At 40.2% G+C, this 26,969-nt stretch overlaps 1 protein-coding gene across 4 annotated transcripts in view; it reads right to left on the bottom strand.

Moving 5' to 3' along the window:
* Positions 1–6,180: 6,180 nt before the first annotated feature.
* Positions 6,181–26,969, bottom strand: part of LRRC3C (leucine rich repeat containing 3C) — a 252,174-nt gene continuing 231,385 nt past the window's right edge. Inside the window, exons 2-3 of one of the 4 annotated variants that reach the window (XR_006362609.1) lie at positions 8,405–13,043; positions 6,181–8,301 (exon numbers count right to left, since the gene is read on the bottom strand). Coding sequence is in view for 1 of the 4 variants with exons in the window: in XM_044055038.1 (XP_043910973.1) it covers positions 12,169–12,951 (783 nt within the window). In the remaining 3 variants the exon portion in view is untranslated. Of the gene's footprint in view, positions 13,044–26,969 lie in introns of all 4 variants that reach the window. The other 3 variants (XR_006362610.1, XR_006362608.1, XM_044055038.1) reach the window with 3 other exon arrangements.

Here is a 26,969-nt window from a genome sequence, read left to right as displayed (position 1 = left end):
CAAATACAACTCCCCCTACTATCACTAGGGAACAGGTCCTTAATGCTCTCTCTAAGACCAAGAACACTGCATCAATGGGCCCAGACAATATCCCAGGATGCCTTCTAAATAGCATGAAACATTAACTATCAGAGCCTCCAAACAGGCTTCATGCCTCATAAATGGAGAACAGCAACAGTAATCCCTCTGCACAAAACTGGGCCATCTACAGTCCCTGAAAACTACAGACCCATAAGTCTTATATGTAAAGCCATGGAAAGAATGATCATGGAAATGATCAATAGGGATACAGTAAACCTCCAGACATGGGACCCAACCCAGTTTGGTTTTGTCAAGGGCAGATCATGCCTACTCAATCTTCTTTGAGAAAGCAATGGATGAGGGAGAAAATGGTTCACACTGCCTACCTTGACCTGGCCAAGGCATTTGACATAATACCTTACACGGGCATTGCTGGCAGAATCAAAAGATTAGGTACAAAGTCATATATCACCTGGTGGATAGCCAACTGGCTCACAGACAGGATCCAGGAAGTTAGAAATGGAGAGTTCACCTCTACAAAGAGGCCAGTCACATTTGGAGTCCCTCAGGGATCAGTCCTTAAGCTGCTCCTTTTTGCCTTTGGCATTTACTTTTCTGAAGTCAAGACCAATGTCAGTGGTCTCTGGCTGACTAAATTTGCAGATGACTAGAAATTAGGAGCTGTTGTTGAATCTTACTCTGACACAAATGTTCTCCAAGAGGGGTAGATACAGACAAACAACTGGTGTCAGAGCCACGGACTAAAACTAAATGCCAAGAAATGCATAATAGTATCCTTTGGGAAGTCATCCACCTCTGGTTACTACCATATTGACAGCACACCCCTTACAAATGACCCAGTAGTCAGGGACTTAAGGACACATATAGAGAGTAATCTAGCCTTTGACCATCACGTGTCTATAGTAGTGAGGAAATCTTTCTATGTTGCACAACTTATAAACAAAGGTATGGCATCTACATCCAGGGGAAGTCATTGTTCCACTGTATTTGGCATTCATCAGACCTATCATTGAGTACAATGCTCTCCTTTGGTATGTACCTAACCAGGCACATCCAACAACTGGAACGTCCACAGAGGTTCCTCACTAAAAGAATACAAGGTATAAGTAAAATCTCCTCTGCAGACTGCCTCAAGGCCCTATCTCTGTATTCTGTCTCCAACAGGCTTTTGAGGGGAGATCTATACCTGGCATACAGGGCATTGTCAGACCCCACTCTGATGGACCCCCTGCATATCCACATAAAAACAGTACCAGAATTACCCATTCTAAAGACTTAGACCTTGCTTGTGATATAAACAGGACCTGCTGGAGAGACAGGTATGTATTCCAGAGACTACCCCGTCTATGGAACAGGCTCCCCATCCATATGAAGCAGAGTTCCTCCCTAACCCAATTAAAGTGCAACTTGGACAATTGGATGGGGGAACAGGAAATTCATCCCTGGTTTGGCACCTATGTTTGTAATGGACACAGGCAACCTGTAAATAGTTCATCTCCCAGGTCCTTGCTTGTAAATGGTTTATCTCCCAAACTCCTGCTTACACTAATCAAGGGTATCAAAACTTGTCAGAGATTTGGGATGCATGGCTAGGCTTAAAAAGGTCCTTGTAGTCATTAGCCTAGTAAATACATGTGAACCTATCTCACTGGCTAAGCTGACAAAGTAATAATTGAGGTATTTTTGTATGAAGTTAACTTCATAGGGCAAAAAGATGATGGGAGAATTAAAGAACCAGACACCACTGTCATTGTCAAATATTATAATAAAGATATTACAGAACAAAACAAGTATATTGTGGAAAGAGGTAGTTGAAGAAAAAGTTTATGGAGTGCAAAAGGGAAAAATGCAAAGACTACCATTATTTACAAAAAAGGCAATAACTCAGATTGAAAGTACCTAATAAGTAAAATGGTAGTCAGAGATATAATAAAAGCTTTTTAACAATCTGGAAGATAAGCAGACAATAGATTTAAGAAATTCATTAAAACAGCATATAAAATATGAATCTCTAACAAGAAAACAGAATAAGACAGAGATGTGTACTGATATTTATATTTATTCTGGTTGTGAATGCTGTACTGGCAAGGGTAAAAAGATTAACTTCAGTATCACAATGGGATATAGGCAATTGGATACACACTTCTTGATATTCTTAAATATGTAGTTGATATAATGTTAATACTGAGATATGGAGACTTGCTGGGAAACATTTCAAAATAACTGAAAGAATTCAATAGCAATGGTGGAATGAAATCTAAACATTGCACAAAGCATAAGGAAGTTGTACTGAAAGAAATTAAATATTTTTTTCAGAATAAGACATAACAGATGTAGAAACCATATAGTTTTTTTATTAGAAAAGAAAGTGATTATTCCAGTGTTATTAATGCAAATGTCATAATTCCAGACAGTTTACCATTCTGTGGAAGAATTAGAAACACAATTTGAATTTCCTTTACGTTAGTATGACAGTGCACAGTAAATCTGAAGAAAATATGAGTGTTATATACTGAAATGAATATTGGAGGGCTTGCAATCGTAAATTCAGTATATTTGCCACTGACATTTCTAAAGGAAGTATTAGATCTAAAGAAAAATGGAAAATGATGTGAATTATATGCTAAGAAAGAATTGTGAATGTTTATTAGAAGTATTACAAAGCAGGAAAGGAACAAGGGTGAACACAGGGACAATAATTTATGAGTATAATAAGAAATGGACACTGCAGAAAAATAAAATAAAGGAAAATATATACTAAAGAAAGAAATGATATGCTAACACTGTGGATACAGTTATTATAGCATACTGTCTTGAGAGAAATTAGAAAGAGGAGGGACGAAAAAGGAAGCTATTATGAAAACAAGAAAGGGAATTAGGGTATGTGCTCGATTATGTTTGTAAGACTTTCATAAAAGAATAGTAAAAGCAGAAATAAAATATATGGTAATGTATTTAAGAATGCATATATATCTTTGAATGGGTCCCTACAGATGACTGAAATTTTAAAACTTCGACTTTCATATGGCCGATCGAAGTTTTAAAACTTCAAATGGTCTGAACGGAGATCTCCATACAGCACGGAATGGGAAAATTTCCCTTTTCCTTGATGTAGTGCGATCTCAGAGTTGGTATATTCAAATAGCAGGGTGTGTGTGGAGTGCAGTCCCCCATGTGGGGGGGGGTGCAAGGGGGGCATGCCCCCTTGCAAAAATGTTCAGGAATTTTTTTGTTTGTTTTATTTTTTTTCAGGTGTTCGAACTTTGAAACATCGATCATATGGTCACGGCCATATGAAAGCCGATATTTTAAAAGTTCAGTCATCTACAGTAGACTCCATTTGAATATGCAAAACAGGAGATGATCAGACATTTTTTAGACTAACATTTTTGGGAAAGTATAAATACAAATGGGATGAATGCATTCAAGAAAGTAATATTTGTATTTGGGTTATACAATAGTGTACATAAGATAATTAAATAAGCTGATAAAAATTATAATTCATTGTATCTGGACAATATGAAAAGACGTGCAGCATAGTGCTTAACAGTAACATCTGAAATACAAAACATAAAGTGGAAGAAATTTTGAAAAGTGTATATATAATTAGAAATGGATGGAAAGAGACAAAATGCTTTTGTTGAATTTTGTTTCAGTAATATTAATGAATGTGTATTTAGTTATTGAAGAATGCATGAAACAATGATGATGTTTGGATATGATTTGTAAATAATGCTGATTTTTAATAAAGACTCCCAAATCATTTTGATACGTGCCATGGAATCATTTATATTGACTTGAAGATGGGACCTTAGTTTGACATCTCACCTTAGTTTGATTTTAGATGAGATGTCAAACTAAGGTCCCATATCATCTCATCCTTTAGATGAGATGAGACCTTAGTTTAACATCTCATCTAAAGGATGGCACTTCAGAAGTGTAGTACCCCCCCCCCAATGCTGCATTATTGGAAAATGAACCTAAGTAGATGATGTACAAATAGAAACCACAATCTTCTAACTTCCAGCATCAAATGCCATCCTTTCTCTGTGCTCAGCATTTGTGGCAAATTGAAATGACTAATACCTTTTAATGCACTTAATGTTCCTGATTTTGCCCTGAAAATATATTCCTGTTACCATCACTTATTTACACCACAGACATACACAGCAGTTCTACAATGAAATGTAATAGATCATATGCCTTATCTCAGATGGTACATGTAAAAAAGGCCAGATTATTGCTCTTTGCTGTGATTGAATTTAGCCTTAAGCAGCATGCAATGCTGATATCTAGAAACCATCTCAGAGTTAGTATCTATAATTATCGAGGGGTGTAAGGGATGAAAAAAAAAAGAGTTCTTTTTCCATGGTCCTTGGTGGGTGCCTCATAGCATGCCCATTAGAGTGCTGATTTTTTTATTTCTACCTTTTGCAGTCAATATTTTTAGTGCTGATCTACTGAAGTTTATACTAAATTCAATACACACACACACACACACACACACACACACACACACACACACACACACACACACACAATTATGTTTCCAGTCATCATAAATAAGATTCATTAAATCAGACTACACTGCTAGCTTCTTATCAACACCACAATGAATTAACCTCAATGGTCGAAACTACCACATCAGTTCGTGAAGTAGGTTAATGTGGCTGTTTCCTGTATCATGGGTGCAGGGTTCAAATCCTTTGCACTTTAGCTGGGGCTGGCATAATGGTTAAGATGTTTACCTCACAGACACAAAGTACAGGCTTTGATTTTTTTACATTTGATCACTGTCTTGCTATTGTCTAGGCATCTAATAGTCTTCAGACTGATTGCCTAGTATGAACCTCTGTAATTATTGCCTTGTGAATGTATGGGGGTAGGAGCTGGCAAATGGGGAGAGGTTAGCATAATGGGCAAGGTCTTTACATCAGGGATACAAGATACAGGGTTTGATTCTGACCTCTGGTTATTGGCTAGGCTTGTACTAGCCTGCAGACTGATAGCCTAGCATTTACCTATGAAATACAACAATCACAAATGTATACCTTGCAAATCTACAGTAAATACCTACTCCAGTTGTAAAAGAAAAACAAGCTAATACCATGCCATATACAAAAACATACCCAACAAATAAAAACACAATACTATTTATATGTGGAGGCTCTGATTGCACACCCCTAATTATATGCACCAACTCCATTAATGCATGTCTGTGAAGGGAAATAGCCATGAATTTGCAAGAGCCAACAATCAACTCTAATTCAATCATTTTACCACCTGCCAATTGTAAAATCTACACAGGAGGAAAGAAATGTGAAACAAAATAAAATTTTAGGAGTTTGATGCTGATAGTGATATAGTCTTTGTTGAGGGCACTACGCAAACAAATGTAAAGCTGACAATGGGCCATCACAACATGCCCAAAGTACTAACAACACTTCCTCAACACATGCACACATAGACACACACACACACACACACACACACACACACACACACACACACACACACTGGATAAGTAGCAGGATGAAGGTCCTGTTTTAGATTTCTTAAAACATAGACTGCTGTTAGATAGATACAATACGACAAACCTTCTGATAAACATGGATGATCCACCAAAAGACAATACTGTGATCCAGGGATACAGAATACTGACAGATCTTCTGAGAGCTAAATCACTGAGTCTGTTAAAAAACCCTACCCTTCTCAAAGGTATCTACTTCAAAAAAGTACCATTTTACATAAAAGAACGGTGACAGAATAGCATTTGAAATTTCATGAACTAAAATGTCCAGAAGGTAATCTTTGAAATTTTACATTAAAATTATACATTTCTTTGCATTAATAAAATTTTCATAAGAGTTTCAGAAATGGTGACAAGGATTTTTACTTATTTTTGCTTAACTTTTACATTGTTGTTTCCTTTAGGAATATGCACCACCATTTTTACAAACACTTTAAATCTCTTGTTCCTTAGCAGTTAATTTGCTGTACATTGTCTATTTTATAGCACAGGCAACAACATTCAAGTCCATTCAGGTGAGCAACAGTCAATACTTCTACTGATCCTTAATGTCTTCACAAACAAAAAAAGACAAATAGACAAAGGAAATGAAGATAAGAAGGCAGGAGTTGTGTGTAGCTCTGACAGCATGTCAGAATTAAAATAGTACTTTATTTAAAAACATAGTAATTAAACTAAAATACAGAACCAGTATGAAAAACACATTCACAGCTATGTGCTATTTAACTATCATTATACAAGCAACTGAAATCATTTGTGACTTAAATACAAGCCTACACAGTCCTTTTTTTTACTGACCTCTTTTCAGAAGAAAATCTGTAAAAGTATTGTACTGGGAGCATTGTAGATACTGATTGTTTTTGGTTTTTTTTTTTTTTTTTTTTTTTTTTTTTAGAATTCAGTCCATAGCATACAAGAGGACAAACAGGCAACACAAATCTGGAAGTTACAGCATTTTTTATTACACTTACAACTTCCATGTCATGTTATCTTGTCAGTGTCATATCAATTAGTTTTTACCTGCAGTGTTTTCGTTAGGCTCCCAACTTTATTAAAAGTTGTATATCAAACAAGCATCCACTGCCAGTGTTCTGAAAAAATAGATAAAAAGATATAAAACCCATTTATTTCACACAGTGAAATGAGCCATTGCAACCCTTGATTTATTATATACATAGATTTTTATACATCTGGAACAAATAATTCCCATTAAACCTCATTACTCATTGCAATGCAAAATAAGTTAGAAAGTTCATTTCAAAAAAGAAATGTTTCACTATTATAAATTACTGAAGACAGCATAGGAGTTTTAAGGCAATATACCCCAATAGTCAGGGAACAGTGAACAGTTCAATAAACTAGTTCTGGTTCAGAAACTGAGGCAAATTTTTCATGCATTTAATTCAGGTTCAAAAAGGTCTTCATTTCATAATGATTTGTGACCGCACCATTTTGGAAGTATCTCAATATTAAAAGACACACTATTAAGTAGTTACTGGACATTTTTTCAGCAGTAAGGTAAAGACTAGTAGGTATACATGGTTTTGCAATTAGGTATTTTTATATCTGAACCCAAATTTGTAGTTCTGAAGTTTTCAACAAATACAACAGCCATCGTGCCACCATAAAAAACATACCACAGCCATCATGCCCCCATAAAAAACATACCACAGCCATCATGCCACCATAACAAACATACCACAGCTATCATGCCACCATGAAAAAACATACCACAGCCATCATGCCACCATGAAAAAACATATCACAGCCATCATGCCACCATGAAAAACATACCACAGCCATCATAACACAATAAAAAAACATACCACAGCCATCATGTCGCCATGGAAAAACAATTTATCTACTGGCACAGATTGTCCTCATGACAAACAGAATCATGCAGTAAAACGTTCATAATACAGGTAACTCATCCTTTACACAGACATTTGGATTTAACTAACAACATTAGTGGAAAGTTGGGAACTATGAATGGATTCCTTATTTAATGACATGAAAAATTATCTATGACTTTCTAGCCAGCAGCAATGCCTTTGTTTACTTAAAGAATAACGGATGTGAGGTTATTACTTAGCAGATGGAGTGAAGACTGCCAAGGGCAGAGAGTTATTTTGTCCTTATACCATCATGTTAGCTGCTGTCAAATTTCCAAGTAAATGCAAAGTTATGTTTTATAACTTGAAAATTAAATATGCATATACAATATGATAAACATAGTATAATTAGTTATGTTTGTACTGAGCCTCACTTTATTCAGAAAAAAAGTATTTTATTGAATGGTTCTACTGTTGTGGATGCTTTGTTTTTCTTTTTAGAAGTAATGCATGATAATAACCTCATAAAAAGTACTAACTTATACACATTGACTTGTCATTTTACACACATATTCTGTTGAATGCAAGATATTGACAGCATGGGCTATTTAAAATCTTAAATCAACAACTTGTGTTGGTTACAGCTTAGACTTTATTATCATTTTGCAGTAGTGCTAAGACTGACTTTTTATTGCATCATGAACAATTTCTTAAATACTCAGAGTTGTAGATGTTGCTGAGGCAAATATCTCTCTATATCTCACATCAAGTCATCAGTGGCAGTGAAGAAGGAGACAACAATGTGACTACTGCCACTACCTACATGACACCTATTTACATCTCACATCGAGTCATCAGTGGAGGTGAAGGAGACAACAGTGTGACTACTGCTACTACCTACATGGCACCTCTCTACATCTTACATCAACTCATCAGTGAAGGTGAAGGAGACAACAGTGTTAATACTGCCACTACCTACAAGTGTGACTACTGCCACTACCTACGTGGCACCTCTCTACATCTTACATCAACTCATCAGTGAAGGTGAAGGAGACAACAGTATTACTACTGCCACTACCTACAACAGTGTGACTACTGCCACTACCTACATGGCACCTCTCTACATCTTACATCAACTCATCAGTGAAGGTGAAGGAGACAACAGTGTTAATACTGCCACTACCTACAAGTGTGACTACTGCCACTACCTACATGGCACCTCTCTACATCTTACATCAACTCATCAGTGGAGGTGAAGGAGACAACAGTGTGACTACTGCCACCACCTACAACAGTGTGACTATTGCCACTACCTACGTAGCACCTCTCTACATCTTACATCAACTCATCAGTGGAGGTGAAGGAGACAACAGTGTGACTACTGCCACTGCCTACGTGGCACCTCTCTTACATCTTACATCAACTCATCAGTGGAGGTGAAGGAGACAACAGTGTGACTACTGCCACTACCTACAACAGTGTGACTACTGCCAATACCTACATGACATATGTCCCTGCAGGCTCTACAGGCATTTCACTGGTTTGTGCTTCTTCCTAATAAAGTCAACATAATACATGAAAAATGGCACACTGACTTAAATCAAATATAAACCTTTTCATCACGCATGAGTTCCTACATATTTTGTTGTACATTGTTACTTAATTTAATCAAAGAATATCAAAACTGATTTTGGTCTCAGGAGCAATGACACAGATTGAAAAGGGGCAATCCCTCATGACTGATTTTAGATTTACAACACATTTACCTTTCTGTCTTGTCCATAACTAACTTATGCAGAGAAAGGTAATTTCAAATTAAGTTTTGTCTATAAAGCAGCTGTGAAGGGAAGAAAGTTGATGCTATCTTTGCAATGAACCATCTCATGTTGATTGCACATTTATCAGATTGATATGCAGTTCAGGACAATTTTAGCTTAGTTGAATAGACCTGTCCCTGGCTGTGGCAATGTCCTCATGGCTCCTGCAGCAAGGAGGACCCTTTCTTCCTTAAGGCCTCCCCTACATGCTGTCATACTCAATCCCTGCACCTACTTCACCTCTGTAAGTAGGGATTTGCATTCATGAAGTTTTGTATTGCCAATAAACCTAAGCCTCTAGGGTACGAGGAAGGGGGTATTACAGATCCTCTCAAATGCTCCTTAACAAAATGTAGAGTAAGTCATAAACAACTTCACGTTTCATCCCTTTGTGTATGGTACCACTACATATCCAGATTCATTCCCATGCCAGTTTGCTGTCAGCACTATAAGATGCCCTTAGGATACCCTGTATCTGTGCCAGGAGCCACCAATTTAATTTCATGAACCTGCAGGTGTGTTATAAATGTGCCTAGTTTACAGCATATACCTTCATGCTATAGCGCACTGTTAAAATGGACTACTAGTTTTACACTAAAATCTAGAAAAAGTGAGGCATTTATCTACACAAACAGTTCTGTGATATTTGAACTGCATTATTCATTTCATCTAACTTGAAGAAGATAATGTTGTGCTAAAAAGGATGCCACAGCCCAGACGTACAGTAGAGAAAGTGGATGTATGAGAAGGTAAAGAGGCCTACTTCACATTGTAATGCCACATGTATGATTTAACTCTACAGTTTCACATGCTTCAGAAACTCAGTGCTCAATCTGCAGAATACAAAACAGCTGGTTTATTAGCCTTTCTTAAATCATGTGTTTCATACACTTTCTCTCCGTCTTAGAAACAAAATGCACAATTTATTCCTCCCCAGTTTGGTGTTATGTATGTTCTTTCTGTTCATTTCAATTAAAAGGTGTGGAATTTTGTCAAGCAATACTAACCAAATAATTTTGGCCATGGAGTTAAATTCAGTGTTGTCTTATCTGAAATGGCAGAATGTTACACAATGGTAACAATGGTCCTCTCCCAGAAACTTAAGTTATGCAAACAGTTAATAAGCAGACTAGATCCATATGAGAAAAAGGACAGTGCTAGCAGGAAAAACATTTAAATGCCCTTAGTCTACTGTTTTTATGTGACATCATTTATTTTATGGCCTATAATTATACTTTTATGTGTGCAAATAACACCCATGTTAGTGATAGGTGTGCACATCTACGGAGAGAGGTTTGTTGTTATACACTGTTAGTCAGAACTGGCACTTTTTTCTTTGATATCAGACAGTCTGGTAGCATATATAAAAGCCATTTCAATCATGTTATTCCTTAATGCCATCCAAGTCTCCATAATACATTCAGACAATTTATTTTTAGGTAGTATTTACAAGATTATACATGATGAATTGCTTTTAAAGTTTTTTTAATGAGGTTCTGTTCATCTAAGTCAAGTTATGCATTTATTAATATTTTTTATTAAGGTAATTTTCTGTTATAGATAAATGATGGTCTCTTACAATAAACAGTATATTATTAGCTTAAGACATTCCGTACCTTTTTAATGCATTATGGTTTTCTAGTTATTAGGCACTGACTCTCACATATGTTGTGTAATATTTGGTGACAAGTGGCAAATGCAAACTTATACGCTCAGTATGTATTTTGCATCTACAATAAAATTATTCTCATCCCCATGGCTATTTTTTCCATTAGAAACAAAATGAATCCTTAATGTTACGATATGTTATGTGATACTCTCTGAGGGGACAAGGCTTAATGGTACACTGGTGCATGGGGACAAGGTTTAATGGTACACCAGTGCATAACACTGATATTAAGCACAGTATATACACACACACACACACACACACACACACACAAGACCTAAACTAGTGAGTTTTAGTGTTTGACAAGGAAAAGTGTCTATATCACAACCTGCAACTTGAACAGCACAATTCGTGCTTTTTATTTCTTCGTTTTATTAAAGCCTGCATTTTAACAGAATTTCTCAGTGAACTTTTCATTCTGGTGGAAGCCTTTTTTCATTTTATTATATCACAATAATATAATCATGAGGGAAGGGCATGAAAGAGCACTGACAAAACAGGCATAGAAGATAGCAAAATATAAGTAACAGGACAGTTTATCATAACAATGTGGCATAAAAGACATTGTGAAGAAGGGAGCAGAGCTACTTTCTCTTTCATAACTAAGTAAGTAGAACGCTTCAGTCTGGGATAGTCTAGGAAAAAAATGCATGCATAGAACAAAATGTTAAAAAGTATGTCTCTACTTCCCAAATGCTTCATTGTAGCAGACATTTTAGCTATTATGCAGGGTTGTGCCTCAGTCATTGATGTCATGTGCACACTGCCATACATGCTACCTGGACATAATGCATCATTATTTGTATAAACTGGTGGCAATTTTTCAGCAATTTGACTAAGCTGCTAGTCACACATTTAGATTGATACATACAAATGGCTTTTTTCATAAAATATTTGCTCTTATCACAAAAAGAACACATAACTCCAGTGATGCGTGTTAGACAGCTGATACACTTGGAATTCAGCCATGTACCTCATGAGACCTGTTAAAATACTGCAAAAGAACCATGTAGAACACACCCAATTATGCCCTGATGCTTACTTCTTGTTTTTAGTGAATATAAACAGAAAAACTGAGGGAGATAAATACATAACGGATTTTGCTCTGAAGGAAAACCTAACACTGCTGAAAAAATGTGCAGCATGGCTCATGATTTTGAACATACAGAAGAAACCATTAGAGATGCAGAAGTGTCACTATGCAATCTACAAAACATGCTTTTAAGAGCAGGCTGTCAAGTGAGTGTGTGTTTTTTTTTTTTTTTGTAGTTAGAAACATTACACTACTGTGCTGATTGAAGAGGACTCCTCTGATTTTCCCTGCTTGCTTGGCAAAGATTTCAAGTACTCTAAGTGTCGTCGGGCATCCTCCTGGTTCTGCCGTACATAATAGATCAAGTATGAAATCACCATGGTAAACCAGCCAAACATGGTGACAAGCATGGCTACATCAGTAGTCCTCTTGTTAAAATTGCAGAACCCTCCATCTTTTACCACCTGCAGAAATAGTTTCCCAGAATGCTCTTCTTCAGCAGCAGTCTTACATATTATATCACTTGATGATCCAGTGTCTAGAGTAACAGTACTCATGAGCTCCTGTAAGTTACAATCACAATGCCAAGGGTTTTCAGACAGATTTATTTTGGCCTTCAAAGTGCTGAAGGTATCCTTGTTTACAGAATGCAGTTGGTTTGATGAGAGATCTAATGAGTGCAAACTCTCCATTGCACCATGAAAAGCCCCTATTTCAACACTTCCAATGGAATTGTGGGACAAATCTAACTCAGAAAGAAAATGCAGGTCCCTAAAAGCATCATTATGGATAACTGTGATTTGGTTGGAGTCAAGATAGAGTTTATTGGTATTATTAGGAATGTCTTTAGGTATTTCTCCCAGATGGGCATTGCTACATCTTACAATTTTATATCCATTTGTATCTGTGCAATAGCAGCCTTTTGGACAGGTTGTGGCCGAGTGGAAACAGAAGGCCATGAGGACAAAACTCTGCAGAAGCAGCCACATGGAAAGTGAGTGACGGAGAAATCTGTCCATCTGCAACATGATGGCAAATCAGCATAATCGCATTGCCTTCTACACCATCTAAGCTTGATCAGCAGTGACTCATAATAACCTTCACGCAGTCATCCTCATATCTGTGGAAAAAAGAGACATGTTAATGAAGTGCTTATGTAAAATTAATTTGATTATCTAGGTTTACCAAAAACTACAATTAATAATCTGGGTTCAGACAGGCACAGCTACATTTTCTTACAGAATGCGTAAATGTAGCTGTGTGTGTGTGTGTGTGTGTGTGTGTGTGTGTGTGTGAGGTGAAGCATTTGAAGAATTAATTATCCACCTTTAAAACAACCTACTGACAGTTAAAAGTATTTTCTGAAGAATGCTATGCTTTCCAAAGAGATTAAGGATGCGCTGTACTACATACACTGAAATTCCTAAGCTGTTTGAATACAATGTAAGAAAGCATGCAAATAAGAAAACTGAAACAAAAAGGATTCGTTTCATGGAATTCCCAGACTTTTTGATGTACATTTACAATTAGACGCACACATATGCAAAAAATGCAGCAGTGTCAAAACACACATACACCGAAGATTTTCAAAGAACATTTTTTTTCTTTTTTATGCAGTAAGACATATCTTGTGCATTTACTTGCATTGCAAACAGGATAACTTGTGATGTGTGACAAGATACTCCAACCAGTCCGGTCTCCTCCCTGCACAGGCCAATACAGGCCTTGTGTTGGTATTCATCTTGGTGTTATCGATGTAATTCTTCCATACAAAGAGCATTGGTTTGCAACAGCTTCATTTTCTCATAGCAAGACAGTACTAATGAATGCATAGTTCATAGGTAAACAAAGACAGACTCAACAGGCTGAATGTAGAGACTATGAGCAAATTGCATTATGCACAACAAGTAGGATGTAACTAACAACATAATCATCACAGCTGGAGGACTGCATGAGCGATTGCATTTCAAATGCAACTGCAAATCCAAACTCAAATATGAGCTGACTGGGAGATGCCATTGTTGTACAGATGACTTTTTCCTTGGAGAACTTGTGCTGTGGTGAATAACCCCAAAACCCCACCCACACCCCCTAACTCCACACACAGGATGTTACTGTCTTACTTCAGGAAATGTCATCTGGGCAGCAGGTTGTAAATTCTAGTTTGAGTCTTTGTGGACAGGAAAATAGGGGTAGCTTATCCATGCCACATCTAACATCTGAACAGTGTACATTAGTCACTCATTTGCAAGCACATGCATAGTCCTATAACTGGAACTGAAATGTGTTCATATTAGACTTTTGTAGATACAACAAACTATGTCATTGTCTATACAGCATGCCACTAAAAGATAAAACATGGTGGCATATATAAATAACAGTACAAAACAAAAGTTTTGCATTCAACCAAAGCAGAACAAGGGTAGTCCAGAAACGACACCCCAGCACGTAGTACTGGAAAAAAACACTTCAATTTAGCGCTTTCATCAAAAACTAGACTTCATCAGAATACCATGTATCTAACAAATCAAGTTTAAATATTCTCCCCTCCCCAGCAGTAATCAAACAATTAAATGACATCATTTTCCCTTGTGAAAAATAATCAACATTTGCATATATAATTTAAACAGTGCAATAAAAAGGTTGCAGTAAAAAAGTTTAAATATCAACCCTTTTAAAACATTAAAAACTACAGTATTAAACAATTAAGTTATGTTCCAGTATTCTTTATATAAAATATAATGATTTAAGTTTCAACAATGAACTTATAGTAATCTTGTCATTCAAACCAGGAAACTGACAGGCATAAGCTTAATTTGACATTTCAGTTCAAGGAATTATAGGTACTCAGAGGCCCCCCACCCCCAAAACCCAGATCAGCATGCTCAATGGCACAAAATTTAAAAGCATGTGAAGGGAAAAAACTAAGATGTTTATACAAAGAATTTGTTTTCATTTTTACATCTGATGTCATAAGTATGCTCATAAACCCTTTGCTTCAAAGCTATCTTAGTTTTTCCTACATAGAACTCCTCACATGAATCACACTTAGCTATATAGACAATACCTCTAGAGTAACAGAAATATGTTTTACAAGGTAATATAATCCCATAGCCTTTAATAAATAACTTGTCCACATTGAGTATACAAGGACACGGAGAGCATCTCCCACATTTGAAACAACCACCCTTCTCAGGTATATTTATTTTTCTTTCCAGCAGCCCCTTTATTGAGGTGTCCTTCTTGTACACCACCATCAGTCGACACCCCACCAATTTGTTGATACTACTATCTAAATTAAAAATCTTCCAGAACTTTGATATAATGTGCCGTATGTTAAATAAGGTTCATGGTAAATGGAACTTGGAAGGACCAAGACCATACTAAATGTATTAAAGTTTGGCATTGTCTGTAGTCTTTGAATTAGCTACACTAACTTCCTAACCACTGTAGTATAACATAATATGTTAGCATTTTATCTGCTAAATATCACAGTTCTACAGTTAATAAAATTAAAATAGAAGTTATGTTCTTACCATAACGTTCCATGTTAGTTGACTTCTTCTCGCCTTCTTCTTGCTGGATGGGTTCGGAGCCGACCTCCCGACCGGCCACTCTAAAGCTCGAGAGTTGGTTCCACCGGCTCGAGGCTCCCCTTATATCCCACAATGCTAGGCGAGAGTTACCTCAGATCTCGTTTGTAAGCTAACCCCAGCTTATAACAGAAACAGTATAACTGTGAAAAACAGAATCCACCTCTAACAACAGGAAGAAGAAGGGTGACCTACATCCTGAAACAAGAAATATGCATAATAGCATATAGCTAAGAAAGAGGTGGTAGAAAGAGAGGTCACGATCACAACTCCTCTAGGTCTGTCCAGGCCAGGGGAAGGAGGGTGGGACGAAGAAGAAGCGAGAAAAAAACAACTAACATGGAAAGTTATGGTAAGAACATAACTTCTATATGTTAAGTTGTCTATCTCGCCTTCATTCTTGCTGGATGGGACCGTCCCTAGCACCTTGTCCCGGTGGCCTAACGGAACAGACTCCTGAGAACAGTGGAACCAAAATTAGCTCTATGCCTAGAAGCTAAATCCAACTTATAATGGGAAATAAAAGTGTGAGGAGTAGCCCAAGTAGCCGCTGCACAAATGGTGTCAATAGGCAGTCTGTCTTGAAGGGCTAGTGAAGTAGCCAAAGCTCTGGTGGAATGGGCTTTAGGCTTATTAGGCAGTTTTTGTGTCTAATCTCATAAACAAGGGTAATCAGAGATGTTAGCCATCTGGATAAAGATACCTTTGAAACTGGAAGTCCCTTTCTGCTTTCCGCATAGGAGACAAACAGCTGATCAGATTTTCTGAATTGTTTCGTCCTGTCCAAGTAGTACCTTAATTGACGATGAACATCCAGACAGTGTAATTTTTGTTCAGACCTATTTGAATACTCCGGAAAAAGACAGGGAGGTCAATGCATTGGTTTAGATTTGATGTTGAAACCACCTTAGGCAAAAAGGACGGGTTAGTTCGTAAGGAAACTCTGTCCTTATGGAACACAAGGTAAGGAGAACGACAACTGAGTGCTTGAAGTTCTGAAATTCTTCTAGCTGATGTGATAGCCACCAGAAAGAGAGTTTTCCATGATAATAACTTTAAGGAACATGAAGCTGCAGGTTCGAAAGGGGAAAGAATCAAAGAAGCAAGAACTAAATTTAGGTCCCAAGGAGAAGGAGGATTTCTTACAGGAGGTCTGAGAAGAAAAACTCCTTTCAAAAAGGCTTTGCAGAGTTTGTGGGACATTAGGGGATTCAGAAATACCCACATGGAAATTAGAAATAGCTGCCAATTGAACCTTAAGAGTAGATGGAGATGAACCTGCATGGAAGAGTTCAGCAAGAAAATCGAGGACTAGTTGGATGGAAGCGTGAAAGGATCTATGTCCTTTCCTTGTGCCCAATATGAAAATCGTTTCCACTTACTCAAATAAATCTTTCGAGTGGAAGATTTATGGGAAGCTATCAAAATATCTCTAACAGAGTGAGATAATTGAGGAAGCCTGGCTACGGTTGGAAGTGGAGGAACCAAGCAGTGAGGTTCAGAGAGGGAGGGAGCGATGAAACTGACCCGACTGATGGATCAAAAGATCTGGAACTAGGTCCAGATTCCACGGTCGCTCCAAAAGAAATCGATGCAGAAAGGGGAACCACACTTGTCGAGGCCAGTAAGGAGCAATGAGGATCAATGAGGCCTTCTGAGCGATAGCTTTCTGTATTACTTGAGAGATCAGTGGGAAGGAGGAAATGCATACAGAAGTCCCCGGGGCCAAACTTGGACTAGCGTCCCTGCTGGGTTGGCCTGGTAAAGGGAATAGAGTGAAGTATTCTCTGCACTTGCTGTTTTGGGGAGTAGCAAAAGATCGCAGCAAGGCTGACCCCACTTGAGAAAAATCTCTCACTACAGAGCCTTTCAGAGACCACTCGTGAGGCATGAGAATAGCTCTGCTCAACTTGTCCGCAATGTGATTGGACTTCCGGGATGTGCGTTCCTATCAGAAAACGCTGAGCAGCAATCGGCCATTGCCACAGTCTGAGTGCTTCTCGACACAGGGGGTATGATCTGGTTCCGCCTTGTTTGTTGATGTACCACACTACAGACATATTGTCTGTCTGGATTGCAATCGTTCCCAAGGGAAGAAAGTGTTGAAGGGCTTGCAACGCTAAAAGCACTGCTCTCATCTCCAGAACATTTATGTGCAAGTGGCATTCGTTTGGTTGCCATGTGCCCTGGACTGTCCTGCCCTGATAATGCCCCCCCCACCCGATCAGGGAGGCATCCGCTGTCAGAGTAACAACCGGAGGAGGTGGAACAAATGGTCTCCCAACAGGAGCTGGGGAAGACATCCACCACATGAGATGCTTTTGCACGCCATGCGTGATCATAATGGTGTGAGACATTGGAAGTTCCTGGTATGACCATTGAGAAAAGAGCATCCACTGAAGGATCCGCATGTGGTATCTGGCCAATGGAAGGAGGGGTATGGCCGCTGCCATGATTCCCAACACCTTTAGAACTAACCTGGCTTTGGCTCTGTTGTTGTTGAGAAGTAGTGATACCAATTTTTGAATGTCTGATATCCTTTGGTTCGTTAGTGTTGCAGACATGTTTACAGTATCTAATTTTGCGCCTATGTAGGTAATAGTACGACAAGGCGACAAAACAGACTTTTCGCAATTTATTGAGATACCCAGTTTTTGACAGATGCGAAAAGCGTAATCTCTGGCCATCAGAAGGAGATGCTTGGTGGGAGCTGTGAGGAGCCAGTCGTCCAAATATGGAAACACCTGGAATCCTTGTCGTCTCAGGTGAGAAGCTACCACTGCCATGCATTTGGTAAACACCCGGGGGGCAGTGGTGAGACCAAAGGGCAGGGCCCTGAATTGAAAATGACTGGTTCCCAGCCTGAAGCGGAGGAATCTTCTGGAGCGCCTGTTCATTTTTATGTGATAGTACGCGTCCTGAAGGTCTATAGAGCACATCCAGTTTCCTTTTCCCAATAGGGGAAGAATGGATTGCAGCGTGACCATCCGAAATCTTGTTTTCTTGACCGATCTGTTCAAGATACTGAGATCCAAAATTGGTCTCCAGTCCCTGTTTTCTTTGGAACTAAAAGAACCTTGAGTAGATTCCGCATCCTAGTTGGTCTGCTGGCACTGGCTGAATAGCTCTTTTGCAAGCAGTTTTGAAATTTCCAAAGCTGCTATATCCCTTTGAGCGGGTGGAACATCTGGAAGGGATTTTTGACTGACTTGGAAAACGAAGAAAGGGAATAGAATAACCTTCGAAATGATGCACTGTACCCATTTGTCTTGTGTCAAGGATAGCCAGGCTTCTGGGTACAGTGACAATCTTCCCCCGACTGCCTCCGAAGATGGGCAGTCGGGCAACACCTCAGGGATGCTGAAAGGGGTTATCGGAGGCTTCTCGATTGCCCTGGTTCTGCGGACCCCTGCCTCTAGGGCGACGTCTACCATTGTTGTTCCCCTCTGCCTCTGGCGGGAACCGACTCTGTCGTCAGGCGAAGTCCCTTGAGATTGTTTACGGAACCACATCTTTCCTCCCTTCTGGCCTTTGGGGTAAGGCCTAGAAGGAGTGGAAAAACGGACTCCGACGGCAGAAAGGGTCTTGCCATCCGTCTCGCACCTAGTCAGGGTTTCTTTCACTTGTGGACCAAAAAGAGATGATCCATCAAAAGGGGAGTTCGTGAAAGACGTCTTGAAAGGTTCCGAAAATTGCATAGCCGCATCCAGGCGTGCCTACGTAAGGCTACCCCTGTTCCTGCGGCTCTGCTCGCTCCATCGGCCGCATAAGAGAGGAGGCGCATGGAGGAGTTGGAAATAGAATTAAGGATAGCCAGCTGCGTGTTCATTTTCTCTTGGAAACCCGCAGCTGTAGGGTCCTTCAGCATTTCACTCGCTTCTTTGATCAAGTCCCTTTGAAGACGAGTGAAATGGCACAGGTAATTCAGCTAACGCATAGTAAATGTCGCTGAGGAGAACATCCGCTTCCGCACCTATCCATGGACCTAGATTCCTTGTTAGGTGGATGGACAGGCACTGAAGGATCAGCCAGTTCCTTCTTTGTGGCGGCAGCTACCACCATAGCATCCACAGAGACTCCTTTTGATAAAAATTCCTTGTCTGATGGAGCTGTGATGAATTTGGAGGGTCTCCTGGGAGTGGGGTCCACTGAATCAGGAGCCGTCCATGCCTTTTTAGCAACCACCTGCATGAGGGGGTCAAAGGGGACACCCAGGAGGTGGAAGGACGAGAGCCAAACGCCTCAAGATACACAGATTCGTCCTCCGAAGGGTTGAGGGCTGGCCAATTTCCCCTCTGTTTAAGGATCTCCAGAATGTCTGCAAATGAGACATCTTCAGAAGGGGAACGGGGGAACCCTCAGAATCATCCAGATCTGTGTCGGACGTGATAGACTCAGGTGAGTCAATGTGCTTCCTCTTGCACTTCCTCTTCCGAGGGGCTCTTCTGCCAAATCAGGAGAGGCCTCGGAAGAGGATGAAATCCCAAAGGAGCTCCTGAGGAGTTGGCTCTCTGCGGTCCGGGATGAGGGAGTGAGTCGACTTACCCTGAGGCAGCATAGAAGGAGGGCTGACGGAGCCGACTGTGGAGTAGAGCCAGGCTCTAACACACTCCGCATGACCTCGAAGCACCCCTGTCAGGCAGAGCCGGAGGTCCCCGCTCCGACGAGCTAAGGACCCCCCTCCGCAGCGACAGTGATGACTCCCGAGCCGATGTCGGAGCCGAACTCACCAGCCAAGCACCGAGAGGAGAGGGGTCGGACAAGGGTCCGATGCCACTCACCCCGGGCCGACGAGGGAAGTCCGGCGCCGAGATTCCTCCATGGAAGAAAACGGAGCCGACGGAGCCGAAGACAATTGTCTCGGCTCCGGTGACCACAGTCTCGGTTCCGACGACCCGCCCGAGCTCAAGAGAGTCGAGGAGGAAGGAGTTGATGGACGGGACAGGCACCGACTGATGAGTCGGGCTCTGAAGCATCTGGGCTAGTGCCTCAGACTTGAGTAGTCGACTCACCACCCTCTGAAGGTCATGATCGGACAACCTCGATGACCTAGAGGAATGAGACCTTTGGCTCCGTTCAGACAGCAGGGGAGATCCTGGAGCCGAATGAACGGAGCCAAGAGAAGGTGACCTAGACCTCTTTCTGGTTGTCGGCTCAAGATCTTGTCGGAGCCGACACGGTACTCGATAACCTCGGCTCCGGCTGGAGCCGAGGAAGCCACAGAAACTGTGGACTGAGTCTTATCGGGTCCAGCCGGAGCCGATAAAGGCAAAGGTTGAACAACCTGAGGTCTCGGCTCAGAAGCGGAGCCAAGACCTCGATGCCTTGGAGGGCTTCCTGTTGAGACAGACAGGGAATCCTCAGGCTTCAACAAGCCTCTCAATATGAGCTTGTTTTTTCTTTCCTGCAGGACCCTGGGGCTGAAGCCATGGCAGACAGCACAGGAGTCCTGCAGGTGCAAAGGCCCCAGACAATAGACACAGAAGTGTGAGCGTCTGTCAGAGACATTTTCTGACAGCACGCATCACACTTCTTGAACTGAGACCTTTGCTTCTTTAGACATAGCCTAACTGGTGAACACAAACACACACTCAAACACACCAGTTATACTCTGTCAGAATAACAAACTTTAGTAAAAAAATACTAAAAAATAAAGTACAATAAACAGTAGTACACTACACAAACACTCCCTAGGGAAGGGAAGGCCTAAGGCCCAAGGGAAGAACTAAAAGTTCTTTTAACAAGAAACGGGAAAAAATTAGGTTCGGGGATAGAGTTCAATGAACTACACTAATTTAAGAATAATTAAACTAAAAAAGGGGTAACAAGAGTAACTTTTTATAGAAAAAGCTAAAACTTACCAGGAACCGGTAGAATAACCAACCTCGAAGCTGTAGCGGCAAACGAGATCTGAGGTAACTCTCGCCTAGCATTGTGGGATATAAGGGGAGCCTCGAGCGGTGGAACCAACTCGAGCTTTAGAGTGGCCGAGTCGGAGCCGAGGTCGGCTCCGAACCCATCCAGCAAGAATGAAGGCGAGATAGACAACTTAACATTATAGGTTATCAGATGGCATGCTGAAGGGATGCAATCAATACAATGTTACTGTTAATGGGTCTTCTAATGTTTGTGCATGTTGCAGAGAACACTGGTAAAACAATGGTAACAATGTTCTGTAAATATATTTGGCAGTACAATGGTGCAGTGAGTAACACTGCTGCCTCACAGCAAGAGGTTTTCCACTTCAGTACTCAGCTGGGGTGTCTTCTCTGTGAACTCTGTGTCTTGCCCCTGTCTACTAAGGGTTTCTCTGAGTGCTCTTGTTTACTTCCAGCTCTCCCGATGATATGCAGTAAGCCAACTGGTAATCTTTGAAACTGCCTGTAAGTGTACATGTAGTGTGTGAGTTAGTGTACATGTGTACATTCTGTGATTTTCCAATGTCCAGTCCAAACTGAGCTTTGAAGCCTTACACCAACTGGTTTGCCAGGATAAATTCCGGCATCCTCTCAACCCTGTAAAGGATAAAGCAGGATATTGGCAAATGGATGCATGGGTGTGAGTATAGTTAAGCATTTACATGCTGCATTATTTAACAGTATGTCACTATTTTTTATTTTAAATTCTTTTAAATATGTATTGATATAAGTTGCATGCAACGATTTTGGCAGCTATTTTATTGGGTTTTTTTTAATTTCACTTATAAAACAAGGGAACAAAGGGAGGGGAAACATTAGGGAAACAAATGCTTAGTCACATGCTTCATTATAACATTTAATACAGGTATCCTTCATTTATTGCACAAAATAAAATACAACTAAAGAACTTAACTTTTCAGTCTTCAATGTGATCTATACAAAATTATAAGCAACATACTGTATTATAATAAACGGCTTGTGTAATGGTGATTTCTTGTTGAAGAGCATACATGTGACAAACATTTATTTGTAAAACAGCAAATGTGTCTTAATGAAAGTATCAATATGTCGAATAGCAGGGGTTTGTTTAAACAGCCTGTGCCCACAAGATGTCCTCAGGATATTTCTGTAAATGAATGGATGGAATGATTATGTTTGTACAGCACATGTATGTAAAAGAAGCTAAAAAGAAGTTGTTTTTAAAACTGTCTGTAGTTCTAGGTATTGTAACATTGACTAAATCAGCCAGTATAGTGTCTGCTATTATGGTGATAAACAAGGACTAGTTTAAACAGAATGGCTATAACTTAATATAACAATCTTTATAAAAAAAATCTTATGTCCAAATGGCAGTAAAAGCTGGAGAAAAATATGGAAGTCTTCTATTCATACAGGCTTGTATTTAAAAAGGCTTACCATGAGGGAAAGAATCCTTAACAAGACTGATTTTCCCCTTCACTGTAAGCCGTTCTGATTCTTAGTCCGCTCTTATCACCGAGGTTTTCCACTAGGGGTCTTTCAGTAGAGCTGCATGATGAGATAATTTGGGGGGGGGTCTAATGTTAATTAGCCAGATGCTCTTCTTTAGAAATACCAGTATCTCCTGATTTACACTGGTGAATGATTCAGATGTGGAAACAAGACTGGTGGCAACGCACGATGCATCGGAGACCATCCAGGTGCAATTAACCATAGGCAAGACTGCTCTGCAAATTGTAGCATGTTACAGGCCACCCTCACAAACTCAGGAAACTCACATGGCCTTCCTGAAAACACTAGAGGGGATAAATGTATCACCAAACACCATCATACTAGGTGACTTCAATTACCCTAATATAGACTGGGAACACTACTCAAGCCCAAACACCCTAGCCCAAAAGTTCTTGGAATTCATAAACTCAAATGCCATGGAACAACTAGTCACCATCCCCACAAGAGGAGATAACATACTTGATCTCATCATCACGAACATGGGAGCACAATGTTCAACACTGGAAGTATACCCCTCACTGGTGAGATCAGATCACAAACTAATCTCGCTGGAGGTCCTCATCCCACCCTCACCTGAAATAAAAAAGACCACAGTAAAGAACTTCTCAAAAGCCGACTTCACACTTCTAAAGACTAGTGTGGTCTCCTTTCAGGCCCGAGCCGGAAAACAATACTCAAGCAGCTGAATCACTTACAAATGCCTTCTACCAGCACCTGCAGGACTGCATGGATAAGGCAATCCCAAGCAAAACAAGGACTCTTTGTACCAAAGGCAAGCGCCCAGTCTGGTGGACCCCAGCCATAAACAAACTCTACAACAAAAGGAGGAAGCTACTACAAGATAGAGCAAAATCCTTAAAAGGTAAGACACCCTTGATCACTATAAGTAAAAAACTAAGAGCTCTCATAAAATCATCCAAAGCAAATTTCGAGAAAATAGCTAAAGACTCAAAAGACAATCATAAGGCCTTCTTTAGCTATGTTAGAAACCTAGGAGGAAACTCCCAGATATGCTCAGAACTAGTCCAAAATGATGTGAAGATTACTGATCCTACAGACATTGCCAACATACTGGCTGACAGGTTCAGTGCAAACTCCCCGCCCAAAGGAGAGATATCTACCAAACGAGTGCAGCCCCCCAAACATCTCCAGCGCCCAAGTGAGAACTGCTCTCTCCAAAGCAAAAAACACAGCATCCATGGGACCTGATGGTGTCCCCGGCTGTGTGCTCCACGAACTCAATGAGGAATTAAACCCACAGCTAGGACAGCTGTTTAATCAAAGTCTTACCTCTGGATACGCACTCCAGGGGTGGCGCACTGCAACTGTGGTCCCACTTCACAAAGCGGTGCCTCCACAGACCCTGGAAATTACCGCCCATTAGCTTGACAAGCCTTATCTGCAAAGCCATGGAGAGGATCATAATGGACCTCATAAATAAAGACATAGGGAATTTGCAGACTTTGGATCCAACCCAGTTTGGCTTTGTCAAAGGCAGATCATGCCTTTTAAACTTGGTTGACTTTTGAAACAGTCACTAAAGCCATTGATGAGGGAAAGGCAGTCCATACAGCCTACCTCGATCTGGCTAAGGCCTTGATACAATACCTCACTGGTATCATTGAAAACTCATCAGCTTAAATGTTAACCCATACATCACAAGATGGGTTGCAAACTGGCTGAGTGACAGAACCCACAGGGTCAGAGTTGCTGGCGCCATGTCAGACTCAAAGCATGTCACAAGTGGTGTCCCACAGGGCTCAGTCCTAGGCCCACTCTTGTTTGGCATCTACTTTCCAAGTACAAGCAAACACAGGAGGGTTATGGCTGACAAAGTTTGCAGATGACTGCAAACTGGGCGCCATAGTAGAAAACACATCTGACACAGATATCCTTCAGAAGGGTCTCACAGAAATGGATAACTGGTGCCAGAGCCACAGCCTAAAGTTAAATGCCAAAAAATGCATAGTCATATCCTTCGGGAAAAACAAGGTTACCCCTAGCTACCAAATAGGTGGCAATCCACTGAGCACAGAAGAAGTTATCAGGGACCTGGGGACCCAGGTTGATAGTAGTCTGTCATTCGACACCCATGTAGCTAAAGTAGTTAGGAAGACCTTCTACATTGCCCACCTTATCATGAAGGGATTCTCATCTAGATCAAGGAAGGTCATAATCTCCCTTTACTCATCACTCATCAGACCAATGATTGAGTACAATGCCCCATTCGGAATGTATCTGACCCGACACTTGCAGCAGCTGGAGAGGCCACAAAAGTTCCTCACCAAAAGGATAAAGGGTCTCAAAAATCTGTCCTATGCTGCCCGACTGAAAGAACTCCAGCTCTATTCAGTCGCCATACCGCTTGCTCAGAGGTGACCTTTGCCTAACATACAAGGCCATGTCAAACCCAGATTTGATGAATATGCTTCACCTCAAAAAATCTAGATCCATCAGAGCCACAAGGTCGGGAGACTTAAACCTCAACACGGCTATTAATAGGACGTGCTGGAGGGATAGATTCATCACCCAAAGACTCCCTATGCTGTGGAACAAAATCCCGGTACATGTGAGGCAGAGCACCTCGCTGGCCTTGTTCAAGAGAAATCTTGACCAATGGATGGGAGATCGCAGATATACCCCAGGGATTACCTCAGTGTCACTGCTCGACAGAGGCACAGCAAAATAATGGGTATAGTTCCCCATACTAAAGGGGTGGTGTAAGCCACAAAACGATGGGCTAGGCTTGTAAATGCCCTCGGGCAGATAGCCTAGTATGAACCTATGAACATATGAAATCACTCAGACAGGCAAAATATCACTGCTGGAGGAAAAAGTGAACACAGCCAAAAGATGATGGTCACCCATTCACTTCTATGGAAAGAGGTAAGTTCAGTGAAGATGATGGGATTGGAGATGTGTATTTACGTGTGTGGGCATGTCTGTAGGTGTATGAATGTGTGTGTGTGTGTGTGTGTGTGTGTGTGTGTGTGTGTGTGTGTGTGTGTGTATGCATATGTGTGTGCCTGTGTGCACATGGGTGCGTGATCACCTTCAGGTCTGACCATGCTAGTGTTAGCTAGAGTGTGATTCAGAGACATGTTAATGAACCAATAATGAGGTATTTCTCACTGCAGATACAGCTGTCTGTAAATCACATTGGTCAAACACTGTGATAACTGACCTACCTGAATGAAGCAATTATTGCAAGCAGTGAGCCTTTTTCTGAATTCTAGGGAAAGCATCTTGTTTTACTGAGTCAGCTGGTAAGTAAAATCTGACACACTAACAAACAGAACCGAACAGACAAAGAAATAGATAAAAAGTGCTTCAATTGGATAGTAAAGTATACAGGTACATTATAAGAAAGAAATGTAGCACTATTAGAGCACAGTCACTAAGAAAGTTATAAATGTCGCTTCTACATCAGCTAACTAAAAGAAATAACCAGATTACTGCTTAGCAACAGAATGACTTTTCCCATTTCAAGTCACTAAGAGTATTGTTAGGAAATGGTTCGTTCTTCTTGGCTAGTTGAAAATTTAAAAAAAAATGCAAGTTGTAAATATGTATACACAAATGACAGGTCTCAAAATTTAAGTAATTCTAAAGCTAGAAGTGCAATAGTACAGTAGAATTATGACTGTTATATTTAAGCATGTTAAACAGAATTAAAAGTGGTGGTGACAGCATGTTATTAAAGAAGTCCATTACACAATATACTTCACATCATAAAGAACTACATTCTAAGATGAAAGAAGAGACAACCCATTAAGATGAAATCGAGACAGCTTTGTATAATACTATAACTGCATTGTGTCTTTGAGCCAAGAGATCTTAATAAATCATCATGTCTTTGAAATAAGAGATCACAAAGATATACCTCAATAGTCTCTGACATCTTGTGATACATTAGATGATACATTCATTTTTATCAAAGTTACTTTTCTGAGTGTGGCCCTGTGTATAACTCATTCAGGATAACTGGCCCTTAACAGAAAATGTATTTGTAAAATACAAAAGTGGTCTAATGCAATATTTGCA

Source organism: Protopterus annectens, chromosome 13.part0, assembly GCF_019279795.1.
Source record: "Protopterus annectens isolate FY-2018-M chromosome 13.part0, PAN1.0, whole genome shotgun sequence".
Classification (NCBI taxonomy): domain Eukaryota; kingdom Metazoa; phylum Chordata; order Ceratodontiformes; family Protopteridae; genus Protopterus; species Protopterus annectens.
Note: the sequence above shows the minus strand (reverse complement) of the source record. Positions and strands in the feature narration are given on the sequence as shown.